Genomic DNA, 25301 nt, shown 5'->3' with positions numbered 1-25301 from the left:
GAGGTCTAGAAGGAGTCATAGTACCACTAATCAGGAGGTATAGAAGGAGTCATAGAACCACTAATCAGGAGGTCTAGAAGGAGTCATAGTTCCACTAATCAGGAGGTCTAGAAGGAGTCATAGTACCACTAATCAGGAGGTATAGAAGGAGTCATAGAACCACTAATCAGGAGGTCTAGAAGGAGTCATAGAACCACTAATCAGGAGGTCTAGAAGGAGTCATAGTTCCACTAATCAGGAGGTCTAGAAGGAGTCATAGTACCACTAATCAGGAGGTATAGAAGGAGTCATAGAACCACTAATCAGGAGGTCTAGAAGGAGTCATAGAACCACTAATCAGGAGGTCTAGAAGGAGTCATAGTACCACTAATCAGGAGGTATAGAAGGAGTCATACAACCACTAATCAGGAGGTCTAGAAGGAGTCATAGAACCACTAATCAGGAGGTCTAGAAGGAGTCATAGTACCTCTAATCAGGAGGTCTAGAAGGAGTCATAGTACCACTAATCAGGAGGTCTAGAAGGAGTCATAGAACCACTAATCAGGAGGTCTAGAAGGAGTCATAGTACCACTAATCAGGAGGTCTAGAAGGAGTCATAGTACCTCTAATCTGGAGGTCTAGAAGGAGTCATAGTACCTCTAATCAGGAGGTCTAGAAGGAGTCATAGTACCACTAATCAGGAGGTCTAGAAGGAGTCATAGTACCACTAATCAGGAGGTCTAGAAGGAGTCATAGTACCTCTAATCAGGAGGTCTAGAAGGAGTCATAGTACCACTAATCAGGAGGTCTAGGAGGAGTCATAGTACCACTAATCAGGAGGTCTAGAAGGAGTCATAGTACCACTAATCAGGAGGTCTAGAAGGAGTCATAGTACCACTAATCAGGAGGTCTAGAAGGAGTCATAGTACCACTAATCAGGAGGTCTAGAAGGAGTCATAGTACCACTAATCAGGAGGTCTAGAAGGAGTCATAGTACCACTAATCAGGAGGTCTAGAAGGAGTCATAGTACCACTCATGGTTTCAGACTGGTTTTACATTGGTTTCAGATTGTTTTTAAATTGGTGTCAGACTGGTTTTAAACTGGTTTCAGACTGGTTTTAAACTGGTTTTAGACTGGTTTTAAACTGGTTTTAGACTGGTTTCAGACTGGTTTTATACTCTTCTGAAGGACTGAAGGAAGTGAAGAATCTCAGGAATGAAGCTGGATTCACCAGTTTAGTTCCTGCTGTGGATTCTGATTTTGATATAAATCAGTAGAGTAGTTTGTAATCTGATACCAGGGACTGTACTCTGCTGCTAGGAGTAATCTGATTACTGTGAGGTGTGACGTCAGAGCTGAGTGACAGATGAGGGGAGGATGCAGCTCTTCCTGTCTTTTCCTTTTTTTCCGGCTTCACTCGGAACTTTCCCACATGAGACACTTGGACCATAAAAGGACACAGAGACCCGAGAACCAGGAACCCGAGGAGGAGCTCCGGGGAGCCCGAACCGAACCGAACCGAGCCGAGCCGAGCCGAGCGGAGCCGAGCCTCCACCTGCTGCCGCTCCGCGCACCTCTCCGGTGAAACGGAGCCTTATCGGACACTTTGAGCAGTTTCCACCGGCCAGAACCAAACCGCTTCCGAACCAGAACCCTTCAAAGTGAGCGAAAGTCCCGGTCCGTGACCCGCCATGAGTCTGTGGACTAACGGCTCCTCCGCGGATCTCTACGACGGGACCGAGGCACCGCTGCAGGACTCTAACTCCTCTTCCAACCGCTCCGGTGTTCCGGGCGCCCCGCTGAACTTGCGCCGGGCGGTGCCGGTCGGGATGGTCCTGGCGTCCTTCATCAGCTTCGCCATCGTGGGGAACATCCTGGTGATCCTGTCTGTGGTCTGCAACCGGCACCTGAGGATTCCCACCAACTACTTTATCATCAACCTGGCCATAGCAGACCTGCTGCTCAGCACCACCGTGCTGCCGGTGTCCGCCACGCTGGAGGTCCGTACCGCTCACCGATCACCTATCAATCACTTATCATTTATCCATCACCTATCCATCACGTATCACCTATCCATCATCTATCCATCACTTATCATGTATCCATCATCTATCCATCACTTATCATTTATCCATCATCTATCCATCACATCATTTATCCATCACCTATCCATCACTTATAGATCACTCATCAGCTGATCAGGGATGAATAATGAAGGAGATCAGAGAGAAGGAAAGAAACCTTTAATCAGCCAGGAAACGCTTTGTGACAGTTATTAATATATTTAATTTATATTGTTTATTCATACATTTAATTTATATCATTTATTAATATATGTAATATGTATTATTTGTTTGACATTGACATGCATTATTTATTTATTTATTTTATACAATTTATGAATTATTAAATTTACATCAGTTAATATATTTAATTTATATTTATTAACATATTTAATTCATGTTAGTTATTTATATATTTAATTTATATAATTTGTTAATATATTAAATTATATGAGTTATTAATGTATTTAATATTTATGATTTATTAATATATTTAATTTATATTATCTATTAATGTATTTATTTATTTATTCATTTATTATATATTAAATTTATATGATTTATTAATATATTACATTTATGTCAGTTATTAATATATTTAATTTAAATTACCTATAGATTTAATTTATGTAATTCCTTAATATGTTTAATATGTAGTATTTTTTATATATATTTTATTTATGTAAGTTATTAATATATTTAATTTATATCAGTTTTTTTTATATATTTATATTATTTATTTATATATTTCATTTATTCCAGTTATTTATATAATGTAATTCTATCAGTTATTTGTAGAATGTAATTATTTTGGTTATTTATAGAGTTTATTTATATCTTTCTTTTCTCAGGGGATTATGTTGAATATTCCCTGCCTCCAGTTTCTCCTGTGAGTCAGATTCAGTGGTTTTCTTTGTGCGGTCGAAGACAACCTGTTTAAAGATTTAAGTTCTGACCTTACAACAATAATAACATGAATAATAATATTAATAATAATATAAATAATCTGTTAGATGAAAGCAGGAACACAGAGAATATAGGCAGGTTGGAAGAAAAGAGGAGATAATGATGATGTAAAATAGTTCCAACAGGTTTTTTCCAGCTTGCTTCAGTAATTCGGAAGTTTTTTATGGCTTATTCTGCAGATCTGGATGTTTACCAGATCTATCAGAAGCAAAAAAAGATAAAAATAAAGATGAAGGAGGAGATCAGGCAACAGAAAGAGAGAAAGAAATGAAGAACAAATCATTAACAAACTGTTTGTCTCATTTTTCAGGACAGAATGTTGAATATTTATTGTCTCCAGTCGCTTATCTAAGTCACATTTTGGATTTTCTTTCTTTTAAATGACAGTAAACTGAATAAATCTGAACTGAAAACAGTTTAAATTAATACTAATGATGTGACAGATGGACGGTAGAGCTGTTAAACAGGAGCTGTTTCCACTGAGTCATTTCTGGGAGAAAAACAGTCTAAATTCTGTGATTTCAGCTCCTTAGATGTGAATATCTTCTGCTTTCTTTCCTCTGTAACGGTAAACTGAACATCTCTGGACTAAACCAGACATCTGAGGAAACTCTGATCCATATTTTTAAACATTTTCCTGCCTTTCAGAGACTGACCAGCTGAAGGATTCATGCAGAACGTAAATCAATCATGGGAATAGCCGTTAGCTGCAGCTCTGCCTGGAATGAAGGAAACAAATATGGGAGCAAAAAGGAGCTGAAAATAGACAGAAGTCAAGAAAATGAAAGAAATATCCTCTTCAGTTTGTTTAAATAATTTTCAAGCAGCATATCTGTTACCCTCCAGCTAATTCAGTCTGCTAAAAATACATTTTCTCCTTTAGAAGATCCAGATGGAGAAATGTCCTTTAACATGATTTATCTGAAAACATGTTTGTCTGCTGCTGAACGTAACATTACCGTTGGTTTTAGGACTCTGCCATCGATGTTTTCACCATCCTGGGACATTTTAGAGACAAAACAATACTAATTAAAGCTGCAAGCAGTGTTGAACGGGCCTTCGCATCCTGGCTGATCAGAAAATAAATGCATGTCCACCAGGTGGCGCTGCAACTGAGAATGTATTTCGGACTATGGATGTAATGAGGACTGGATTCTTAGCACACATGTAAAGTTTGAGACAGATTGGAGCATGTACAGGCTAGTTATGCGGGACTTCCTGTCCATCCACCAGGTTGCACTATCACTGTGAATGTATATTGGTGTATGGAATCCATCAGGGCAGGACTCTGATCACACATGTAAAGACTGAGGCAGAGTGGAGCATGTATAGGCTAGTTAGACAGCACTTCCTGTTCCACGGGGAGACATCCAGAATACTGGAGGTCCTCGGTTTACAACGTCCTCGACCTATGGTGTTTCATCGTTACGTCAGAACTGGTGACGTGGAACTAGTTTGTGAGTGGAGTGGATGAATACATCGTCACGTGGCGCTATCAGACGGCTTTGTTTCCATTCTCCGGTTGTACGCCACCTTGGTGAAGAGGGAGCTAAACCTCAAGGAGAAGCTCTCAGTTTACCATCCATCTACGTTCCAACCCTCACCTATGGTCATGAGCTCTGGATAGTGAGCCAAAGAATGAGATCGTGGATCCAAGCAGCTGAAATGAGCTTCCTCTGTAGGGTGGCTGGGCTCAGCCTTAGAGATAGGGGGAGAAGCTCAGACATCTGGAGGGAGCTCGGAGTATAGCTGCTGATCCTTCACCTCTAAAGGAACCAGTTGAGGTGGTTTGGACATCTGATTCAGATCCTCCAGGGAGACTTCCTTTGGAGGTTTTCTGAACATGTCCTCCTGGGAGGAGACCCTGGGGTAGACCCAGAATCCTCTGGAGGGATTATATATCTCATCTGGCCTGGGAACACCTCAGGATCCTCCAGGAAGAGCTGGAAAGTGTTGCTGGGAGGAGGAACGTCTGGAATGACCTGCTTCATCTGCTGACTCCACGACCCGACCCCAGATAAGAGGAAGAACATGGATGGATTTTCCTACTGAGTTGTGTTTCAGTGTGAGCTAATGACTGTTTTCATTAACCCTCTACCCCTCCACCTCTCTTTCTCTTCTGTCCCTCTCAACCCGCCCGGCCAGCAGCAGATGGTTCCCCCACATTAGAGCCGGGTGCTGCTCGAGGGTTTTTTCCCTGTTAAAAGGGTGTTTTCTTGCCACTGTCTCCTTAGGGCTGCTCTGGGGGGTCAGGCATATGGGTTCTGTAAAGCGTCTCGAGACAATTTGACTGTAATTGGCGCTATATAAATAAAATTGAATTGAAAATTGAAAAAAATTACTGTAGTTGTACAAAAATGTAAACTGATCAATATCATGATGAACGTAATGGCTTTGTTGACATTTTTGTCGGAGTTCCGACTTACGGCGAAAATGGACTTACATCACACCATAGGAACAGAACTCCGCCATAAGTCAAGGACCTCCTGTATATATCGATCAATGGGGTCACCCTGTTTGAGTTCATAGCTTTTGAAAATGTCCAAAGAAAATCCATCCATCCATCCATTATCTATACACCACTTAATCCTCACTAGGGTCATGGGGGGGCTGGAGTCTATCCCAGCTGACTCAGGTGAAGGCAGGGGACACCCTAGACAGGTCACCAGTCTGTCACAGGGCTACATACAGAGACAAACAATCACTCTCATATTCACACCTACGAGCAATTTAGAATGATCAATTAACCTCAGCATATTTTTGGACTGTGGGAGGAAGCCGGAGTACCCGGAGAGATCCCACGCATGCACAGGGAGAACATGCAAACTCCATGCAGAAAGAAAGCCGGGACGCGAACCAGGGATCTTCTAGCTGCAAGGTGAAAGTGCTAACCACTACGCCACTGTGCAGCCCCCAAAAAAAATCCTAATTCAAATTGGCAGACTTCCTGTTTGGCTTTGGGTATTTGTGCAAGTGGCTTTTTTGTGTGTCCTGATGAGTTACACTTACCGAATTTCATAGTTGTAGGTGAAATGTGGTTCAGGGACTGGATTTTTATAACATCGCAAGAGGCGCTATTGAGCCACACATGGGTGGAATTCCCCTAAAATATCAATTTTTTCACTGGTCCTGGTGTGTATGTAAATTTTCATGTGTTTACGAGTATGTTTAGGGTCTCAGAAATGTGTTTCTTTTGTCATTCTTTCATTCCAACAAGGTTCTAACCACTGTGTGGCGCTCAAACCCTAATGACCAGAGCAATAATCAGAATAATGAAAATGCTGATTAAAATGTTGGTTTTAGTCCTAAAATCAGCCAAAAATAGAGATTTAAATTGTAGTTTCTGTCAAACAATCCACACCTGGACTGATTCATGATTAGTTTTACTGTTTATTATTCTGAATCTGTGGATTATTTTCTGGATTAACCATCAGCAGTTTGATTAATGTGGATCAGAGCTTCATCATGTTTAGTCCAAAGAGCTTCAGTTTACTGTCACAGAGGAAAGAAACCAGAAAATATTCACTGAAGAAGCTGAAATCAGAGAATTTGACTTTTTTTCTTGATCAGTTTGAACAACTGATTATAAAAATGATTGGTTTCTAATTCAGTGGATGGCAGCTAAATACTTCTCTGTAGAAAACCATCAAACTTGCGTCCTTTTTCCTGGTAAGAAACTCTAAAACAGAAATAGTTGACAGATTTTCACCTTTCCGACGATCCCTAAATGCATCACGTGACGTCCAGTTGGTTGGTTTGGTCTCTGGAAGGTCAGAAAATGGTGAAAAGTTTGGATCCGTTTCCTCAAATGTCTTGTTCCATCCAAAGATTTTCAGTTTACTGTCACAGAAACCAGAAAATAATCTACAAGCAGAGAATCTTCACTGAATTTCAACAGTTTTTATTTCTTCTTGTTGAAGTGAAGCGAATTGAGTCGTCGACAAACAGCGGATCACAGTCCGATCAGCTCAGGTGTGCCATGTCTTTTCAGGTGTTGGACTACTGGGTGTTCGGTCGCATCTTCTGCGACATCTGGGCTGCGGTGGACGTCCTGTGCTGCACCGCCTCCATCATGTCGCTGTGCGTCATCTCCATCGACCGCTACATCGGCGTCCGCTACCCGCTGCAGTACCCCATGATCGTCACCGAGAAGAGGGCGCTGCTCGCCATGCTGGGCGTCTGGATCCTCTCCATCGTCATCTCCATCGGCCCGCTGCTGGGCTGGAAGGAGCCGCCGTCACAGGTACCAATACCCAGCATGCACCTGTACCCGGCATGCACCTGTACCCGACATGCACCTGTACCCGGCATGCACCTGTACCCAGCATGCACCTGTACCCCGCAGGTACCAATACCCAGCATGCACCAGTACCCGGCATGCACCTGTACCCGACATGCACCTGTACCCGGCATGCACCTGTACCCAGCAAGCACCTGTACCCCGCAGGTACCAATACCCAGCATGCACCTGTACCCCGCAGGTACCAATACCCAGCATGCACCTGTACCTGGAATGCACCTGTACCCGGCATGCACCTATACCCAGCATGCACCTATACCCAGCATGCACCTGTACCCTGCAGGTGCCAGTACCCAACAGGTACCAGTACCCAGCATGCACCTGTACCCAGCATGCACCAGTACCCGGCATGCACCTATACCCAGCATGCACCTGTACCCAGCATGCACCAGTACCCAGCATGCACCTGTACCCAGCATGCACCAGTACCCAGCAGGCAGCAGTACCCGACATGCCCCTGTACCAAGCATGCACCTGTACCCGGCATGCACCTGTACCCGGCATGCACCTATACCCAGCATGCACCTGTACCCGGCATGCACCTGTACCCGGCATGCACCTATACCCAGCATGCACCTGTACCTGGCATGCACCTGTACCCAGCATGCACCTGTACCCGGCAGGTACCAGTACCCAGCATGCACCTGTACCCGGCAGGTACCAGTACCCGGCATGCACCTGTACCCGGCATGCACCTGTACCAAGCATGCACCTGTACCCGGCATGCACCTGTACCCGGCATGCACCTATACCCAGCATGCACCTGTACCCGGCATGCACCTGTACCCGGCATGCACCTATACCCAGCATGCACCTGTACCTGGCATGCACCTGTACCCAGCATGCACCTGTACCCGGCAGGTACCAGTACCCAGCATGCACCTGTACCCGGCAGGTACCAGTACCCGGCATGCACCTGTACCCGGCATGCACCTGTACCCGACATGCACTTGTACCCGACATGCACCTGTGTCGTTTGTCCATTTTTTTGTCACTTTGTAACTTTTTTGTCAAATTTTTTGTCTCTTCTTTTGTTCTGTTTCTTGCTTTTGTAATATTTTGTCCAGCTTTTGTTGTATTTTTTCTTTTTTTGGTTTTTTTTGGGGTTTGTCTCATGTTTTTGTCGTTTTGTTTCTCATTTTGTTGTTTCGTGCATTTTTTTGTCTTGCATATGTTGTCTATTTTTTGTTGTTTGGTTTCTTGCTTTTGTCATTTTTTGTCTCATTTGTAACGTTTGTCCATTTTTTGTAGCTTTGTAGCTTTCTTGTCAAATTTTCTTGTCTCTTTTTTGCTTTGTTTCTGGCTTTTGTAATATTTTCTCTTGTTTCTGTTGTTTTTTTGTCTTTTTTGTCTGACTGTTGTCTCATGTTTTTGTTGTTTTGTGGTTTTTTTTGTCTCTAGTTGTCTATTTCTTGTTGTTTCATTTCTCACTTTTGCCATTTTTAGTCTAATTTTTGGTCATTTGCCCATTTTTTTTTAGTTTGTAACTTTTCTGTCTAATTTTTTGTCTCTTTTGTTTTGTTTTGAGAGTTGTTTGTCGTTTTGCTTCTCGCTTTTGTAATATTTAGTCTTGTTTTTATTGTTTTTTGCCTTTTTTTGTCTGACTTTTGTCATTTGTCTCATGTTCTTGTCGTTTTGTTTGTCATTTTTGGTTCGTGTTTTTTGTCTCTCTTGTCTGTTTTTTGTTGTTTCGTTTCTCGCTTTTGTCATTTTTTGTCTCATTTGTGTCATTTGTCCATTTTTTTGTTGTTTGTAACTTTTTGTCTAATTTTTTGTCTCTTTTTTGTTTTGTTTCTCGTTTTTTGTCGTTGTTCCTCGCTTTTGTAATATTTAGTCTTGTTTTTGTTGCTTTTTGTCTTTTTTTGTCTGACTTTTGTCATTTGTCTCATGTTCTTGTCGTTTTGTTTCTCGTTTTTGTCATTTTGTGTTTTTTTTGTCTCGCTTGTGTTGTTTGTCTATTTTTTGTTGTCATTTGTCCACTTTTATCAAAATTTTTTGTCTCTTTTTTGTTTAGTTTCAGTTTGACACCGCTGCTGTAGATGTTGATCTGTTTCCATGTTTCAGCCTCGACAGACTTCATGAATTCCCCCTTAAATTCTAAGAGCTGAACAAATGAGTGGATCCTTCCTGACACTGACCGATGGGTTTGGATCTTCTTGTTGATGTTTCTGCAGGATGACACCGTCTGTCTGATCACTGAGGAACCTTTCTACGCCCTCTTCTCGTCACTGGGCTCCTTCTACATCCCCCTGGCCGTCATCCTGGCCATGTACTGCCGGGTCTACGTGGTGGCCAAACGCACCACCAAAAACCTGGAGGCCGGTGTGATGAAGGAGCGGGCCGAGGGCTCCGGAGAGCTGACGCTGAGGATCCACTGCAAGAACCAGCAGGTCCAGGAGCTGTGCCCCGCCTCCAAGGCCGGAGGGGGCGGGGCCTCGGCCGCTCGCAGCACGCTAACCGTCAAGCTGCTCAAGTTCTCCAGGGAGAAGAAGGCGGCCAAGACGCTAGGCGTGGTGGTGGGAATGTTCATCCTGTGCTGGCTGCCCTTCTTCCTGGCTCTGCCCATCGGTAGGTTCACTCCACAGAACAGGAAGCAGCTAACCCACAAACCTCCATCTGAACCACTGAGCTGGTTAATGTGCTAAATGACTATTGTAGCTGGAAACAGCTGATTTTTAACGGAATATCTCCATAGGGGTACAGAGGAACATTTCCAGCAACCATCACTCCTGTGTTCTAATGCTACATTGTGTTAGCTAATGGTGTTGGTCATTGATGATTAATTATGTTAGAACATGGATAAAAGTGGAACTTTTTATGGAAAATTTTTAAATGGTAGTGTATATTTATATCAGGGTCCTTCCAGAGCTGGAGGATGTTTAGGCTTCTAAATTTTTGAAAAACAAACCTTCTGTTTTCCAGTTTTCTGCTCCATATTGATCAGTAATAGGTAATAAGCTATCAAAGGCTTGATTGGGTTAGCTTACACCTCAGTGGTAGCATTTTTATTCCATGTTCTGTTTGTTATACACACAAAATGACAAAAACGAAACACAAAATGACAAATATGAGACAAAAAATGACAAAATGGGGCACTAAATGACAAAATGAGACAAAAAATGACAAAAATGAGGCACAAAACAATGAAAATGCAACACAAAGCAACAGAAATGGGACACAAAATGACCAAATGAGACCTAAAATGACAAAAACGAGACCTAAAATGACAAAAACAAGACACAACATGACAAAAACGAGGCACAAATGAACCAAAATGAGACACAAAGCAACAAAAACGAGATACAAAATTACAAAAATGAGACGCAAAATGACAAAAATGAGACACAAAATGACAAAAATGAGACAAAAAACAAAAACAAGACACAGAATGACAAAAATGAGACACAAAATGACAAAAATGAGACACAAATTAACCAAAACAAGACACAAAATGAGAAAAACGAGACAAAAATAACACAAACAAGAAACAAAATGACGCAAACAAGACCTAAAACGACAAAACTGAGACACAAACTAACAAAAACGTCATCAACAGGTTATGCTAATATGTTGTGGGACACGTTCCCACAATTACAAGAGACATGAATAAAAAATTCAACCAGAAAAAGAAGATTTAGATTTCATTTTAACTGTTTTATTAGAGATTCAGTTTGGTCTTCGGGGGGGTGGGACAACAGAAAAATGGCATTTTAGGGGAACTTTTCATGGAAAACATGAAGTTGTCTTTGGAAGGGTGGTGTAGAAGAGAATGAAGTGAAAGTTACAATCAACAAAATGACCTAAAAGCTCCTAAAATGAGTTTATTATCAACAGAACAGAAGGTCTTTGTTGTCCCCGTAGTTTGTGTTGGATTGGTCCATCTTTGTTCCGTCATGGTAAATAAATAAACCGGATAATTAGTACTAACGAAGTACTACTATCTGTTTGAGGATCGTTCTTCTGATTCCACCATTAAGAAGCAGTTTGGATCTTCTGTGAGCGGTGAGTCGTTGTCCTGTAGATGTTCTGAAGATTCTGCATTAGCTTCCAGATGTTTCTCCTCAGGTTGACTCTATAGGAGCTGCTCCAGACCTGGAGGAGGTGTAGGACCAGGGTTTGATTGGTGGTGATTGGGAAACATCTGGATGTGTTTGTCCACACAATTCTGTCTGAGTCCAGCTGATGTCTCCTCCAAGTCCTGATTCTTAAAGATGTTCCAGCTGTAGGAAGCTTCAGGTCATGTTTTTACCTCTGAGGGCCTCCAGCTGGGGTTACAGGTGTGTTCAGGTGACCATAGTGTGGAGAAACAAGAAAAAAACCATAATAAGACACAAAACAACCATAAAAACACATAAGAGAATCATAATAAGACAAAACAAGGATAGTGTGACATAAAACGACCACAAAAAGACATAAAACAACCACAAAAAGACACAAAACAACCACAAAAAGACATAAAACAACCACAATAAGACACAAAAGTACAATAGAAAGTCATAAAAGGGTTTGATTGGTGGTGATTGGAAACATCTAGATCTTGAAGATGTTCCAGCAGTAGGAAGCTTCAGGTGATGTCTGTACCTGTGAGGGCCTCCTGGTAGCTCCAGGTGTGTCCAGGTGACCCCAGTGTGGAGGTGTTGTTGGTTGAAGCCTCTCCAGAGGAACAGCTGATGTGTTGGTGTAGTTTGGGGTCAAACCGTCCTTAAGTCCACGGCTAACGCTCTGATCTCCTCTGGATATGGAGGTCATGGTGCTGTGCTAGGGCTATGCTAACATTAGCATCCGCTGGAATGGAAACAGCCGTTGCTATAGCAAAAGTAGATGTTCCTGCATTTAACTGGTTCTCCACGTCAGCAGAACAGCGTTTGTCTCCATGACAACGTGAGGGACAAACAGATTACAGCCGTCATGAGAGAGTTTGATCACCGACGTTTGTAGTTTCAGTTTGTTAGTCATGTTGGTGACGGATCCTCCTGATTCTGAGACACCTGATTACAACCAACCTACAGCCTGAAGATGAAGTTTACGTCTTTTTATGGTTGTTTACGTCTTTATGGTTGTTTATCATTTTATGGTTGTTTTATGACTCATTGTTGTTTTGTGTTTTTTCATGGTTGTTTTTCTGTCTTTTTATGGCTGTTTCCTGTCTTTTTATGTTGTTTTCTGTCTTTTTATGGTTGTTTTCTGACTTTATGGTTGTTTTCTGTCTTTTTATGGCTGTTTTCTCTCTTTTTATGGTTGTTTTCTGTCTTTTTATGGCTGTTTTCTGTCTTTTTATGGTTGTTTTCTGTCTTTTTATGGTTGTTTTGTGTCTTTATGGTTGTTTTGTGTCTTTATGGCTGTTTTCTGTCTTTTTATGATTGTTTTCTGTCTTTTTATGACTGTTTTGTGTCTTTTTATGGCTGTTTTCTGTCTTTTTATGTTGTTTTCTGTCTTTTTATGGCTGTTTTCTGTCTTTTTATGTTGTTTTCTGTCTTTTTATGGTTGTTTTCTGTCTTTCTATGGGTGTTTTCTGTCTTTATGGTTGTTTTCTGTCTTTTTATGGCTGTTTTCTGTCTTTTTATGGCTGTTTTCTGTATTTTTATGGTTATTTTCTGTTTTTTTATGGTTGTTTTATGTCTTTATGGTTGTTTTATGTCTTTTTATGGCTGTTTTATGTCTTTTTATGGTTGTTTTCTTTCTTTTTATGGGTGTTTTCTGTCTTTATGGTTGTTTTCTGTCTTTTTATGTTGTTTTCTGTCTTTTAATGGTTGTTTTCTTTCTTTTTATGGGTGTTTTCTGTCTTTATGGTTGTTTTCTGTCTTTTTATGTTGTTTTCTGTCTTTTTATGGTTGTTTTCTGTCTTTTTATGGTTGTTTTCTGTCTTTTTATGTTGTTTTCTGTCTTTTTATGGTTGTTTTCTTTCTTTTTATGGGTGTTTTCTGTCTTTATGGTTGTTTTCTGTCTTTTTAAGGTTGTTTTGTGTCTTTTTATGGTTGTTTTCTGTCTTTTTATGTTGTTTTGTGTCTTTTTATGTTTTTTTCTGTCTTTATGGTGTTTTCTGTCTTTTTAAGGTTGTTTTGTGTCTTTTTTGGTTGCTTTATGTGTTTTTATGGTTGTGTTGTGTATTTTTTGGTTGTTTTATGTGACACTGGGAGTTGATTTCCGTCCTCCAACGAAACGTTCAGGTTTAACCACGAAGTGACCGGCAGGTTAGAAATATTCTCAGATGTTTGAATGGGATCGTCCAAATCAACAGTGGAATCACTGAAAACCAGCAGCAGAGAATCAAATCCAACCCAGAGTCTGGTGGTCATTTAAATAGACGTCTTCACACTTTTATTGTCTCTCCCTGTTTTACATTGAAGTGCTGAACAAATGTTGTTTGTTCAGATGAAACTCTGACACCTAAAATGAGTCATGAATGTGAGGAGAGTTTTCAGATTAATGTCTTTCCACTTTTTTTAAAGCAGCTGAGACCTGAAGCTGCTGAGCAGGACGGAGTTTAAAGCTTTAAAATCTGAACTTCTAACGTCCTTCAGCTGGAGTTCTCATGCAGTTTGGTTTTCATGTGTTTCTGTTGAGTTTTAATCTAATTTTTCCATTCTTTGCACAAACTTTATCTGTCTTTTCTTCTTTATTTCATTTTAATACAGCTTCATTTCTAAACTAAAGTTTGGTAAAGATTTTTCCCAGCAGCAGTCAAACACTTTATCAATCTAACACTGAGCTGTCACTGTTTCTGTGGAATTTTTATTAGCTTCTTCTGCAGCTTTTATGGATATCTTTTAAACTAAACTTCTTTTTTAGTGCTAAGTTACAGTTTTAGTAGTGTAAATCCCAATTACAGCTGACAGCATCTTCAGGCTGTAGGTGGATTTTAATTAATAAGACAAAACAAACTTAAATAAGACACAAAACAACCATAAAAAGACATAAAACAACCATCAAAAGACAGAAAACAATCATAAAAAGACAGAAAACAACCATAAAAAGACAAAACAACCATCAAAAGACAGAAAACAACCATAAAAAGATAATAAAACAACCATCAAAAGACAGAAAACAACCATAAAAAGACATAAAACAACCATAAAAAGACATAAAACAACCATAAAAAGACAAAACAACCATCAAAATACAGAAAACAACCACAAAAAGACATAAAACAACCATAAAAAGACAGAAAACAACCATAAAAAGACAAAATAACCATCAAAAGACAGAAAACAACCACAAAAAGACATAAAACAACCATAAAAAGACAGAAAACAACCATAAAAAGACAAAACAACCATCAAAAGACAGAAAACAACCATAAAAAGACAGAAAACAACCATAAAAAGACAGAAAACAACCATAAAAAGACAAAACAACCATCAAAAGACAGAAAACCATAAAAAGACAGAAAACAACCATAAAAAGACAAAACAACCATCAAAATACAGAAAACAACCATCAAAAGACAGAAAACAACCTCAGCGACCAATCAGCAGCTTCCCGCTCAACGACCAATCAGCAGCTTCCCGCTCAACGACCAGTCAGCAGCTTCCCGCTCAACGACCAGTCAGCAGCTTCCCGCTCAGCGACCAATCAGCAGCTTCCCGCTCAGCGACCAATCAGCAGCTTCCTGTTCTTTCTCTACTTTCTGCTGCGATGGATCAGAGCCCAGAGGAGAACCTGGAGCTGATGGAGCTCACAGGAAGAGAAAAGTGAAGCTGGACGTCCTCTAACTTCACGCTCACTAACTGCTGAGTCGTCCTCCATGCAGCTTAGTGCTGAGTCATGACCTGTCCTCTGAGTCAGCAGAACGACCTGCTGCTGGTCATTCAGTCCATTTAACAAAGTCTGAGAATTTAAGTGGTTTAGGACCGTTTTCAGATCATTTGTACACATTTTAGAGACATTACCATCTCTTTTCTATCATTTTTTTGTCTCGTTTCTCATTTTGTGTCTTTTTCTTGTCATTTTGTGTTGTATTTTTATAATTTTGTGTTTCGTTTTTGTCATTTTGTGTCTCGTTTTTGTCATTTTGTGTCTCGCTTTTGTCGTATTGTGTCTCGGTTTTGTCATTTTGTGTTTCGTTTTTGTTGTTTTGTGTCTTATCTTTGTCATTTTGTGTCTTGTTTTTGTTGTTTTATGTCTCATTTTTGTCATTTTGTGTCTCGTTTTTGTCGTTTTGTGTTTAGTTTTTGTCATTTTGTGTCTCGGTTTTCTTGTTTTGTGTCTCATTTTTAAAATTTTTTGTCTTGCTTTTGTCGTTTTGTGTCTCGTGATTTTCTGTCTTATTTTGGTCATTTTGTGTGTCATTTTTGCTGTTTTGTGTCTCGTTTTTGTCATTTTGTTCCTCGTTTTTGTCATTTTTTTGTCTAGTTGTTGTCGCCTTGTGTCTTGTCCTTATCATTTTGTGTTTCGTTCTTGTCGTTTTGTATCAGTGTTTTACATCTTGTTGGTGTTTTGTGTCATATTTTAGTTGTTCTATGCCTTTATGGGGTTGTTTTATGCAGCATCATGGTCGTTTCATATCTTTTGTAGTCCTTTTGCATCACATTCTGGTCATTTTATGTCTTTTTGCGGTTGTTATTTTGGTACACTTCCTGCAGTTGAACCTGAAAACTCTCTGAATGTTTCCCTGTTGGTCTCAGCTGAGTCGGTCCTGGAGAAGAAACACACAATATTACCAAACGTCTACAAAAAACGACCACACAACCCCTCAAACAACCAGCATGTGACACAAACAACCATAAAAAATGTAAATCAACCACAAGGTGACACCAAACCAGCATTAGAACACATTAAACAACCAGCATGAGACACCAGATCTGTCAGGACTGGTGTTCTCTTTGAGGTTCTTGGGAGGTGAAACTTCCTCTGAAACAGAAACGTGGGTCTTTTTTCCTGAAGCTCTGATGGAAACTGTCCCATTAAAGGAGCAGAAGGTTTTCCTGGTGCTTCAGGTGTTTCTGCTGGTTTCTGGGTGGATTTATGGAGGTTTGTTTCTCTAAATGGAAACTCATGAAGACTCTGAAGACGTGTTCGTCATGTGGACACGAGAGCAGCGTTAATTCCACCAACGAAGAAGAAGAAGAGCACTACTTCATGTCTGACATCCAGAACTCTGGGAGACAAGAATAGCTTCTTCCAAGTTTGGAGCGAGGTGTTCCACCAGGAGGTTCTTCATATATAGTGCTGGTCTGCAGCCTCAGGCCTTACAAGTCCATGTTCAGGGGGAAATAATCCACCTGCTCTGATCCTCCCAAATCCTTAGAAATCCTCTGACATGCTGCAGATGAGCCGAGCAAACAGAACCTGGATCTAATAAAACCACCTGAACCTGGAGATTAACCTCCGTCCACCTCTGAAGGAGTACTCTGAGCCTGTACTGCAGTAGAAGTACCAACATGCAGTAAAAATCCTTCAGCAGCTGAATGTAATTTACAGGAAACGTTCAGTTTGCTCCTGCAGGTGGCGCTCCTTTACTATAGATTTGTGGGACCTTTATTTTTAAAATCATGTCCAGTACTTTGTTATTAAATTACATTTTTTATGAATTTTTTTCTGGCATTTTTCCTCACATTTTATTAAACCATTTGCTTATTTTTTTATTTAATATTTTTGAGATTTTATTTTATTTTATTTTTTTATAATATTGTTCAAACTTGGTGGCACTTTTTTTTTTTTTTTTAACTTTTTCAGAGACGTGAGAAATGGGAGCCGATGCCAAAAATCTGAATGTTTTAATGAATCTAAAAATAGCAAAACTATAGAAAGAAAAATACATATTTCAAAATAAAAAACAACTTTGAAAATGTTTGAAAAACAAAAAAATAGCAAAAACATATTCAAGAAATAAAAAATATATTTAAAATATTTTTGTAAATATAAAAAATACTTAAAAAATATTTTTGAAACTAACAAAAACACAAGAAAGAAAATATTTAAAACACTTTAACAATTCAAAAATATCACATTTTATCAAAATAAATTAAAAAAAACATCTAAAGTATTTTTTTATAACTAGCAAAAACATATTTAAGAAATAAAAAAACATGAAAAATATCTTAACAATTCAAAAACATCAGAATTTCAGAAATGGGAAATTTTAAAATTTCCCATTTCTCAAAACATAAAAGGACATTGAAAAACATTTTTAAAAATTAGCAAAACAAAATGTTAAAAATATTTTAACAATTCAAAAATATCACATTTTATCAAAATAAATTAAAAAAAAACATCTAAAGTATTTTTTTATAACTAGCAAAAACATATTTAAGAAATAAAAAAACATGAAAAATATCTTAACAATTCAAAAACATCAGAATTTCAGAAATGGGAAATTTTAAAATTTCCCATTTCTCAAAACATAAAAGGACATTGAAAAACATTTTTAAAAATTAGCAAAACAAAATGTTAAAAATATTTTAACAGTTCAAAAACATCACATTTTATCAAATTAAAATAAAAAAACACCTTAAAATATTTTTAAAAACAAGCAAAAACTTATAAGAAATAAAATATATCAAAACATTTTAATAATTCAAAAATATTAAATCTTTTTAAAATATAAAAAACAATTGAAAAATATTTTTAAAAACTAACAACAGCATGTTTAAGAAATAAAAAATTATTAAAATATTTTATCAATTCAAAGATGTCCCAGTTTTTCAAAATATGAAAAAAAAATTGAAAATATTTTTTAAAATTTGTCAACAACATATTAAAGAAACACAAAATATTTTAAATATTATAAATATTTAAAAATATTCAATTTTTCAAAATAAAATGAATCATTAAAAATATGTTTAAAAACCAGCAAAAAACAAATTTTGAAAATAAAAATATATGAAAATATTTTAACAATTTAGCACTAGCAGATTTTTCTCAAAACAAACACTTAAAATGTTTTTTAAAAACTAAAAAAAACATAATTACGAAGCACAAAATATTTGAAATATTTTAACAATTCAAAAACATTTAAAAATATTTCTTAAAACTTACAAAATCCTAATTAAAAAACAGAAAATATTTAAAATATATTAACTATTTTGAGGTATTTAGTAACTTAAAAAACATTTAAAGAATAAAAATACATGAGAAATATTTCATTAGTTCAAAAATATCAAAAACATTTAAAAATACTTAAAAAGAATTATAAATGACTTTTTAAAAACACTAATAATGGCATCGTTTTATGGAAATATTTTAAAATATCGAAACATGTTGTACTAATCTGTACCTAAGTACTGCATTTTAAAGATGAATGTAGTAAAGGATGGGAATATAAGTATAAGTACCTCAAACTGTACCTGAGTACACCGGTTTTATGTAGTAGTACATGAAGGATTCCTGTTTGAGTCCTCGTGTTGATTTGATGCCTCAAAGTAAAGCTTTTGTTCTGTTTGTTTGTTTTGTTTGTGTCTGCAGGTTCCTTCAACAGCAGCCTTCGTCCTCCTGAGACTTTCTTTAAAGTTATTTTCTGGTTGGGATACTTCAACAGCTGCCTGAACCCCGTGATCTACCCCTGTTACAGCCGCGAGTTCAAACAGGTACTAGTACTACAAATACTGCTAATAATACTACAACCCCATCATCTACAGCCACAAGTTCAAACAGGTACTAGTACTACAAATACTACTAATAATACTACAACCCCATCATCTACAGCCACAAGTTCAAACAGGTACTAGTACTACAAACAGTACTACTAATAATACTACAACCCCATCATCTACAGCCACAAGTTCAAACAGGTACTAGTACTACAAATACTACTAATAATACTACAACCCCATCATCTACAGCCACAAGTTCAAACAGGTACTAGTACTACAAACAGTACTACTAATAATACTACAACCCCATCATCTACAGCCACAAGTTCAAACAGGTACTAGTACTACAAATACTACTAATAATACTACAACCCCATCATCTACAGCCGCGAGTTCAAACAGGTACTAGTACTACTAACAGTACTACTAATAATACTACAACCCCATCATCTACAGTCACAAGTTCAAACAGGTACTAGTACTACAAATACTACTAATAATACTACAACCCCATCATCTACAGCCACAAGTTCAAACAGGTACTAGTACTACAAACAGTACTACTAATAATACTACAACCCCATCATCTACAGCCACAAGTTCAAACAGGTACTAGTACTACAAATACTACTAATAATACTACAACCCCATCATCTACAGCCACAAGTTCAAACAGGTACTAGTACTACAAACAGTACTACTAATAATACTACAACCCCATCATCTACAGCCACAAGTTCAAACAGGTACTAGTACTACAAATACTACTAATAATACTACAACCCCATCATCTACAGCCACAAGTTCAAACAGGTACTAGTACTACAAACAGTACTACTAATAATACTACAACCCCATCATCTACAGCCACAAGTTCAAACAGGTACTAGTACTACAAACAGTACTACTAATAATACTACAACCCCATCATCTACAGCCACAAGTTCAAACAGGTACTAGTACTACAAATACTACTAATAATACTACAACCCCATCATCTACAGCCACAAGTTCAAACAGGTACTAGTACTACAAACAGTACTACTAATAATACTACAACCCCATCATCTACAGCCACAAGTTCAAACAGGTACTAGTACTACAAATACTGCTAATAATACTACAACCCCATCATCTACAGCCACAAGTTCAAACAGGTACTAGTACTACAAACAGTACTACTAATACTCTAGGTTTTTTGCGATTTTGTGTGTTTTCTGTGTTTGTTTATTTTTATGCTCTTTGTGTATTTTCTCTGTGTACTGCTGACTGTCCTTGTGTATTTTTGTGTATTTTATCTTAATTTTACCTGTGTATTTTATGTGTATTACTTTGTATTTCTGTATTTTCCTGTGTATCCCAGTTTATTTTATCTGTGTATTTTTGTGTATTTTTTCTGTGTATTCCTGTGTGTATTACTATCTATTTCTGTGTATTTTTTCTGTATATTTCTGTGTTTTTATTGTGTTTTCATGTATTTTAGCTGTGTATTTCTGTGTATTCTGTGTATTTGATCTGTGTACTCCTGTGTATTCTCTGTGTGTACTGTGTACTCTCTGTGTGTACTCTCTGTGTGTACTCCTGTGTACTCCTGTGTACTCCCTGTGTGTACTCCTGTGTACCCTCTATGTGTACTCTGTATACTCTCTGTGTTTACTCCTGTGTACTCTGTGTATTCTCTGTGTTTACTCCTGTGTACTCTGTGTACCTCCAGGCCTTCATCCGGATCCTCCGCTGCCGCTGGAGGAGGAGGCGTCCCGGCTTCCAGACCAACTACAACCACCGAAGCCACCAGAGTTCCAACACCTCCTCCTTCCTGAACGGCAGCCAGCAGACGCTGTCCTCCGTCACGCCCAGCCCCCGTTGCGTCACCTCCAAACCCCGCCCCCCGCCCTGGAGCTCCGCCCCTTCCAGCAGTGAGCTCCTCCCCGGTTCGGCGGCGGGAGGACGGCCGAGCATGCGCTCTCCGCCCGCTGGCAGGAACTGACTCAGCTGGAGGTCACGTGACTGTACCTGTCCTCCTCGGCGGCTCCCCGGGAAACAAGGCGGAGCTAGCGAAGGTTCCGGAATGACCTTAAAGAAAAACAACTTTACGGAGCTGAAACCTGAAACACGGTTTAAAAGAGGATTTAATGCAGGAAATGGCTCAAAATTCTAATTAAATGTTATTATTTTTATTAAATGTCTCTAAAATAACAAACATTAAATCAGTCAGGAAAACGTCAAACTAAAACCTGAGATGCAAAATAAACTTAAAGTCACGTTCAGAAATATTTTATTTATCAGCAAATTTTTACGTCTATTTTGGTAAAAAAAAAAAAAAAAAAAGTTGAAGCTCAAACATAAAATGAAATTTAATCCAATAAATCAACAAACTCTCTGATAATAGTTTTTAAAATTTAAACATTTCCAGTCAACAAGAAATTAAACTAAAAAAAAAAAAAAGACTTAACCTACTGTTTTTCTGAACTATGGTGATGATGATTTAGCTTGTTTTGTTTATTTTCTGTTGTATTATTTAATTTTATTTATTTGGCTTCAGAGTTTCAGAGTTTTGTGGCGCCTCCAGCTGATCGCCAGAGGAACTGCAGCTTCAGAGGGTGGAAATATGAAGCAGGTTCAACCAAACCAGACTCTCTTCATGGTAACTGGATCAACAAAACTCCAAACTGCAGTCAGAGAACATTTTAACAATCAGAGAAAAACACGTTTTCAAGAGACGGAATTTCTCTGCTGACGCTGTAGCGCCACCTTCAGTCAGAGAGGAAAGTTGTTCTGATGCAGAATTAAAGGAAGTTTCTGAGAATCAGTCCAGAGAGGGATGCAGCACCGGTTACCATGGTGATCTGGCTACCCAACGTCGGTTACCATGGTGATCTGACTGTGCTACGTTGGTTACCATGGTGATCCGACTACCCGACATCAGTTACCATGGCGATCCGACTACCTGACATCAGTTACCATGGTGATCCGACTACCCAACATCAGTTACCATGGCGACCTGACTGAGCAGCATTGGTTACCATGGTGATCCGGCTACCCAACATTGGTTACCATGGTGATCTGACTGTGTGGCATCAGTTACCACGGTGGTCTGACATCCCAACATCGGCTACCATGGTGATCTAGCTGCGTGGCATCGGTTACCATGGTGATCTGTCTACCCAACATCAGTTACCATGGTGATCCGACTACCCAACATTGGTTACCATGGTGATCGGACTGCGTGGCGTTGGTTACCAATGGTGATCTGACAACCCAACATCGGTTACCATGGTGATCCGTCTGCGCAGCATCGTTACCATGGTGATCTAGCTGCGTGGCATCGGTTACCATGGTGATCTAGCTGCGTGGCATTGGTTACCATGGCGATCTAGCAGGTTAAAACAGAAACATTTGTGACATTGAAAATTCTGATTTTAAGATCAACACACTTGCAAACACTCAGATCTCGCTTCATAACTCAGCCCTCAGATGTGTGTGTGTGTGTGGGTATGTGTGTGTGTGTGTGTGTGTGTGTGTGTGTGTGTGTGTGTGTGTGTGTGTGTGTGTGTGTGTGTGTGTGTGTGTGTGTGTGTGTGTGTGTGTGTGCGCGCACTAACAGTTTCCCTCTGCTTCCAGTGTTTGTGCTAAGCTAGGCTAACCTTGGCCTTGATGAAATGAAGAAATGAAGCAGATTTCACGTCACGTTTCTCTCTGCTGGTTTGAAGTGTTGCACCTGCAGATGATGATTCAACGGGTTTTAATGAAACACTTTTTACAGATTCTGATCCGTGACCGGCATGAAACACGTATGTTCAGATTCAGAGAGGCCAAGGCACGACATCATCGTCTCTGAAACCCACCAGAATTCAGCTTCAGAAATCCAACATTCTGCTGATGTTTTTTCCTTTAGTTCATCTGTAAACATTTTTTTTAAAAGTGGGAAACATTCATCAGGTTCCAGAGTGACATCCTCAGTCTGCTGTGTTTAAACACATTTTAAGTATTTTTACACTATAAAATAAATGTGTAGTTATTTAATCCTGTACAGAATCAGAATTTATCCACAGCTGCCGTGTCTCCAGGTGGATTGTGGTCCAGCTTTTATTTTTTTATTTCCATTAACTTTTATCGCTGTGATGCTGATTTGAGCTCCTTTAAACAGACGTTCTGTACAGATGGAGATTCAGGTGTGGAAGATGAAAGGATTGCTTAATTACATGTAGAAAAAAAAAAGAAAGTGATGTGTAAATGACACAAATATTGCTTGTATACATATTTATGAAAAGTGAAATTATGAAATCTATGAAGAAAGATTTTTGATCACAAAATAGATGAATAAATGTTTTTTTCTCCACAGTTTCTCCTGTTTCAGCTGTTATTTAAATCTGATTTTCTATATTTTTGCTTTTGTCTCCTATTTCTTACAGTAATGAATTAGCTTCACCTCAAATTGAATAAAACTCATTTATCAGAAACGTTTCTGACTAATTACTGGTTTTATTTTGTGCATTTACTCATCATTTTTCTGTTTATATGAGCTTTTATTTATTTTTCATTGCAGAGAGGTTATTTCTTAATGTCACTTTATTCCTCTTTAATCTGATTATTCTTATTTTTGTCGACACAAGAAATATATTCATCCTTAAAAATTTCTGATAGATTTCCTTTAAATAATCCATAAAACCTCAGCTATATAGTAAGATTAATTTAATAAAGAAGTAGTTCGACTTTCATTGTTATTTAAAAGACATTTTAAACTTAATTTTAGGCATTTTAAAATACATCAGTTCCAAATTAATCATATTTCAATCATTTTTTTTAATGTAAACAGGAGGCAGAACGGGGAATGTACAGATATATGTAAATGTATTTCTGCTCAGTCGTAACTTGATGGTCTGATTATTGAACATTTTTTTCTTCCATTACTGAGGCCAAATTAGAATTTGTTTGGATTTTCTTTCCATGTCGTGTTAGGAAGGTCAACAACAGCACATTTTCAAGGCTTCATTGTTATTTCAAACTTGTGAAGCTCTAAACAGAACAACACATGGGTTAATAAGAAATCTGTTTCATTCCAGTCAAGTTAAGAAGCTGCTCAGTGGGAAGAGTGGGAAGGTACAATTTAAACCTAAAAGACTTCAAACAGACAGATCCAACACCAACAGTCCACACAGGATTCAAATTTTATTCACTGCAGATGGAGACTTTTTATAAAACACCAAATATGCATTTATGTTGGAAGACATGAAGATATTTGAAGACATGAACATTTAACTGGTGAATATGAGAAGACAACATTCAAAAGAAAGTTCAGCTTCTAAATCTTCCTTCTACAAAACATAAAAATAAACATTTTATTCATGGACAAATAATCATTTAGTGGAATTTTATGGATGTGAGTTCTAAAACAACCAACCACTGCCCCCCAAAAACTGTAAATATCTGAACACACTAAAGCTCAGTTTACAGCCACAACAAACAACATCAGTCATAAAACACATGAATTAACTGTAATTTATGATCCGGATTATAGAAACTGAAGTCGGAGGTCTCCTGTCTTCTTCCTGCTTCTGCTGATCTACGCGCCAACGGCAGAGCTGCTCAGCCAATCACAGGCGGGGAACTGCGCAGTCATATTTACATGCGGAAATCAGTAACATGTAGATGAATGAACGGAGAAGTCAGTAAATACTACCTTAATGAATAAAAAAATAATATCAATCAAGTGATAAATTACATCATTTGGCAACATCTTGATGGGACTGTTAACAGTCTGCAGGTTTTTATTTTTCTCTACTTCCTGCTGCCACTTTATAGTCAAAATTATTCATATATGTATTGGTGATCAAAGCTTAAGTGAAGACAGAAGCTTTCTAACCATAGACAGTATTTCTTTCAATAACTTTAAAAAATGTAGTCCTAGTCCCTACTGGGTGATTATAAAAACCAGGACTGAGCTCTTTCTCAGAGGTGTGTGGTCCTGAAAAGGACCATTGTTTTGCTGCATCATCGCTGACTTTAACCTCCGAAGCCGTACAGAGTGCGGCCCTGCCTCTTCAGAGCGTACACCACATCCATGGCGGTCACCGCCTTCCTCTTGGCGTGCTCGGTGTAGGTGACGGCATCACGCATCACGTTCTCCGGGAACACCTTCAACACACCGCGGGTCTCCTCGTAGATCAGACCGGAGATCCGCTTCACTCCGCCGCGGCGAGCCAGACGGCGATTTATTTATGCCTTTAATAATAATGTTGACTATTTGAAAGGAGCAGGACTGACTTCTTTATCTGTGGAGGTTGTTCCATATTTATGTGTTCATTTATTGAGTTGGGTTTTAATGTATAATGTGTTTCATAACTTCAAGAAACCTGCTCAATGTTTGGTCTCATCACTGATATTAATACACATTTATTAATGATACAGTGGCACTAATGGAATTAGCAATTTTCCTGTTTGTTAATGAATAACATTATTA

General features: G+C 38.6%; 2 protein-coding genes across 2 annotated transcripts; one reads left to right on the top strand and one right to left on the bottom strand.

Moving 5' to 3' along the window:
* The first annotated feature begins 1360 nt into the window (after positions 1-1360).
* LOC111586250 (alpha-1A adrenergic receptor-like) lies at positions 1361-23287 on the top strand. Its single transcript, XM_055016970.1, has 5 exons — positions 1361-1981; positions 7002-7253; positions 9485-9878; positions 18714-18835; positions 20556-23287. Exons 1-5 carry the CDS (start codon positions 1673-1675, stop codon positions 20826-20828), a joined length of 1350 nt encoding a protein of 449 aa, XP_054872945.1. The 5' UTR covers positions 1361-1672; the 3' UTR covers positions 20829-23287.
* A 710-nt stretch (positions 23288-23997) lies between these two features.
* On the bottom strand, positions 23998-25054 carry LOC111580791 (histone H4-like; the record flags this gene model as incomplete). Its single annotated transcript, XM_023288689.3, has 1 exon — positions 23998-25054. A coding segment is annotated over one exon (210 nt), but the record flags the coding sequence as incomplete, so codon positions are not given.
* Positions 25055-25301: the final 247 nt, after the last annotated feature.

Source organism: Amphiprion ocellaris, chromosome 14, assembly GCF_022539595.1.
Source record: "Amphiprion ocellaris isolate individual 3 ecotype Okinawa chromosome 14, ASM2253959v1, whole genome shotgun sequence".
In the NCBI taxonomy this organism is placed as follows: Eukaryota; Metazoa; Chordata; class Actinopteri; family Pomacentridae; genus Amphiprion; species Amphiprion ocellaris.
The sequence above is the reverse complement of the archived record's forward strand: the minus strand, read 5'-3'. Positions and strand labels throughout refer to the sequence as shown.